At 47.9% G+C, this 4,204-nt stretch overlaps 1 protein-coding gene across 1 annotated transcript; it reads left to right on the top strand.

Annotated features, from left to right (window-relative positions):
* The first annotated feature begins 41 nt into the window (after positions 1 to 41).
* On the top strand, positions 42 to 3,711 carry LOC119314338. Its single transcript, XM_037589073.1, has 2 exons — positions 42 to 2,077; positions 3,386 to 3,711. The coding sequence occupies exons 1-2, from the start codon at positions 856 to 858 to the stop codon at positions 3,391 to 3,393; spliced, it is 1,230 nt and encodes a 409-aa protein (XP_037444970.1). The 5' UTR covers positions 42 to 855; the 3' UTR covers positions 3,394 to 3,711.
* Positions 3,712 to 4,204: the final 493 nt, after the last annotated feature.

The raw sequence follows: 4,204 nt of genomic DNA on the forward strand, positions 1-4,204 counted from the left end.
GCTCTGGCCGGCGCGGTGGCGGCGAAGACCCGGAGCGCAAATGCTGTGTCACCTCCGACGCGGCATGCAAGCGCTACACTAAGTACAGGCTGCCGGTGCTGGAGTCCCTCCTCTGCCGCGAGACGGAGGAGTACGACCTCCGCCATGTGAGGCGCTCCGACACGAGGCTCCTTCCGGTGAAGAGGGATAGGGAGTCCGGCGACCTCCCCGCACCTCAAGATCGAGCCGGGGGAGGACCGCTCGCGCGACCGCAGCGTCATCGGGCCGGAGGACTACCTCGTCGGGCCTGACGCGGATGCCTTTGAGGCAGCGTTCACTGAGCACACTACACGCGAGCAGGAGGAGGAGGACGCGTGTCGCCGGCGGGACGACGAGCTCAGCGACCTCCTCTTCGAGCAGGCGCTCACCGCCGACCGCGAGCTCCACGAGAAGCTAGCCGCATGGCGTCGCGAGCAAGAGTAGGACAAGAAATACGTCAACCTTGTTTCCTCCGACTACGACTCCGATGAGTGAGTGCCCCCGCCGCACCCGGAGAGCTCCGGCGAGCTCAGATTTTGCTTAGTTAGGGTACGGAGCACGTAAATAAAAATCCGAGCACGTAAAGCCTTGTCGCATTTACTAAATACTCCACTGGAGATGGAGAAAAAGTATCACCATTGTGATTGCTAGGTGAGTACTTAAAATCTGATTTATGGTATCTTTTGCAGCATACTGATGGCACATTGTTTTTTTCCTAAAAGAGAATGCGTGTTGTCTTTTTCTTTTTTTGAGGAAAAAAGAAAGCGAATGCGTGTGTGCCTTGAGTGTTCCGGGCCGAATTGACGTCAATGGGCTTGACTTCGTGGGCTTCTTCAAATGGGCTTGACTTCAATCTCATCTCAGTTGGACTGGCTGTGTCGCCTAGGTCACCCGCACTCCAACCATTCCACTAGTGTGGCGGCTGCTTCACCCATTCCCCCCTCCCGCACGAGTTGTAAGGTGGGCGAGATGTTGCCGCCGGCGGCGGCGGCGCCGCTGGACGACGAAAACCTACTCAGCGAGATCCTCCTCCGCCACCCGCCGCTCCCGTCCTCCCTTCCCCGCGCATCCCTCGTCTGCAAGCGCTGGCGCAGCATCTTATACGACACCCGCTTTCTCCGCCGCTTCCGGCTCCACCACCGCCGCAGCCCTCCCCTCCTCGGCTGCTTCGACAAAGGCCTGGACGCCATCTCCTTCACACCTACCATGGATTCCCCCGATTGTGTACCCACCGCGCGCTTCTCCTTACAGCTCGACTACAGCTCCGACTTCTTGCTTCTCAGCTGCCGCCATGGCCTTGTGCGCATCTCCTTCGCGATGCGGAGGCAAGCCGTGGTGTGGGACCCCGTCACCGGCGACCAGCACCGCCTTGCCGTTCCCCCAGGGTTCGACCATGTTGCAAGCCGGATCCACGGGGCGGTGCTTCGCGCTGCCGGCGAGGTCCACCACTTCCAGGTGGTCTTGGTAGAGGCCGCCACTGACGGCGCACAACATATGCGGTTGCTCGCCTGCGTTTACTCCTCAGAGACTGGCGCATGGGGCAATCTCATTTCAACATCGGTTCGGGGTGCTTTCATTTACACTATGTTTACGAGAATGCCGGGTTTGCTCATTGGGAATTCCCTTTACTGGCTGTTTGAGGCAAACCACTTGGCTGTGATTCTTGAGTTTGATTTGGAGAAGCAGAGCCTAGTGGCGATGCAAGCGCCAACGGATATTGAGAACAACCTCACAGTTATGCGGGCTGATGATGGTGGGCTCGGTTTACTCTCCATCTCAGGCTTCACCGCCAAATTATGGAAGAGAAAGACTGATCGGAATGGTGTTGCATCATGGTGGGTTGGAAGAACTATTGAGGTGGACAAGCTACTTTCCCCGAGTTCAGAGAAGCCGAGAAAACGCCTATCCGTAATAGGGTTTGCAGAGGAAAATAATACGGTGTTCCTGCCAGCAGTTGATGGTGTCCTCATGGTCCAGCTTGAATCATTGCAATTCAGGAAACTTAATGTGTCCAACAACAAGCTTTGGCTTCATCCGTTCAAAAGTGTCTATACTGGAGGTAAAGGCATGTCTTTACAATATGGCTATAACGAAACCAGGTTGTTTTTTATAATATGGCTTAACATATAGCAATGGCGCTCTGTAGCGTTTTCTTCCCATGCTTGTATGGTGTTTATTTAATTGTTATGGTCGGGAAAAAAAATCCTTGTGGTGTCTGGTTTAGACATTTAGTTAGTTTATGTCACAAGGTCTGCTTCTGTAGCCAAGGTTGGCAAGTTCTTTGAATAATAATTGAACCAAATTTCATTGTTGCCTGCCTATTGACATATGCAAGAATGATATATTTATAGTGTTAGTGCATAGCTGCAGTGAAGTTCTTTCTCAAGATAAGTATATAACAGTTGAAACCTAAAAGTTGAAGAATGAAATTAAGCTGTAGGCTGTAGCCATGCGTTGTGTGCGGTCTAATTTCCTCAACTGGGTCACCATAGGAGACTTTATACTGAACACATGAGCAAACTTATAAGACTAGATTTAGCATTAAAACTACTTTCATCATGAATTGCTGTTTTTATTTTTACTGATATGATATGATTGAAGGAGTGCTCAGAGTTCTGTTTTTGATGCCATGCAGTGTAAAAAAGATGACATCTATTAGGAATCGAAGGAAGTTTTAACTAATAAGACCCTTTGCTTGAAGATTCTATAGGATGAATTGATTAAATTCAATTAATTGGTGACTAATGAGCTCGTACATTTCTGAAAGATATGCCTATGAGCTAACCTGATGCTTCTGCTTTTCTACTCCACATGAACCCCTCATATGTCCATGATATTAAAGAATATTTCAATTGAATTGGTAAACTAGATGGTTTAGCATTTGCCTGTCTAGGAGGTGTTTTAACCATTTGTCTTTTAGACTCTACTGAGAGAAGATGGCGAAGATACTCGAATGTGCTAACAGTAGAAGTTGAGAGTGTTCCACTACACCAGAAATTACCCACTGATAATCTCATGTTGATAAGGAAGCCGCTTTCTCGTGGCGTGCCTTCCTCTCCTACTGCGCTTGCATTCATATGTAACATTACTTTGTAACCAGCCATGGCTGAGTTTCACCTTGAGTAATCTTTTGAGGTGGGGGAGCACCCTCCCCCCCTGATTCCTCAGGGAAAAGTCTGTTTTCCATTGCTGTTTTTTCCAACAATGCCGAGATGATTGAACTTGGGTGATTTTAGTACAATTTCCTTATGGCAAAGCTAATGTTTACGGTTTGAATAATAAAAAGTTGTGAGGTTGCATAACTTTAACATCTTTCCATGGATGAATAGTACTAGTGGTTTGACTAATGACATTGATTGTTCCACAGGTACCTAGATTTGTATTCTGGTTGCCGAGATGCAGGAATTGGCTTCTTCAATGTGAGTTCATCAATTTTGTATGCTTCACTGTTCATGCGAAGATCAACGGTCTATGTTGCATGCATGGTCAACTTGAAATTGGAATAGTAGGATTAATCGTTCATTGCTAAACTCCCTCTGCTATCTTATTTCTGGACACAATTAGCCAACTGGCTTGTGTGTGTGTGTTCATCTTCTCTCTGTTGCCGTTTGATTATGTTCTGTGTTGTATTAGATCCGGAGATTTGACATTGTATTCCTACTTATGTCCAATTTGTGCGTGTGTTTCTGTTGATTTTTTTAATCTGATTTTGGCTAATGAATATTGGAATCAATTGCCTGTTTGGTGCCATTTGTTGCTGCATAGCAAGTTTTTTTTATCAGCAATGGCAGCAATGCTTTATCATGCATGGATGTTTCAAAAGTTCCTCGAAGACCAGATCTTGTCGCTAGATCGCGCGGCTGATTCTATTGGGCTCTCTGACGATGGTTGGGCGGTTCGTTATAATCTGGAGGCTGCTTTAATACAGTTACACCATTAGGCTGAGATTTATTGGCGTCAACGGGGTACTCTAAACTGGACTCTAAAAGGCGACTCCCCTACGGCGTATTTCTTTGCGATCGTGAATGGCAGGCATAGATGATGTGGTATTAATAGCCTGCTCATTAATGGTGTGCGATCTTCGGAGCAGTATGTTATTATGGCTCACGTGGTGGATTTCTTCTCTTCGTTGTTGGGGGCTAAACCTCCATCAGGCTTCTTCATTTCTCCCTCCCTTTGGAACTTA

This window comes from Triticum dicoccoides, chromosome 6A (assembly GCF_002162155.2).
Source record: "Triticum dicoccoides isolate Atlit2015 ecotype Zavitan chromosome 6A, WEW_v2.0, whole genome shotgun sequence".
Taxonomy (NCBI): Eukaryota; Viridiplantae; Streptophyta; class Magnoliopsida; order Poales; family Poaceae; genus Triticum; species Triticum dicoccoides.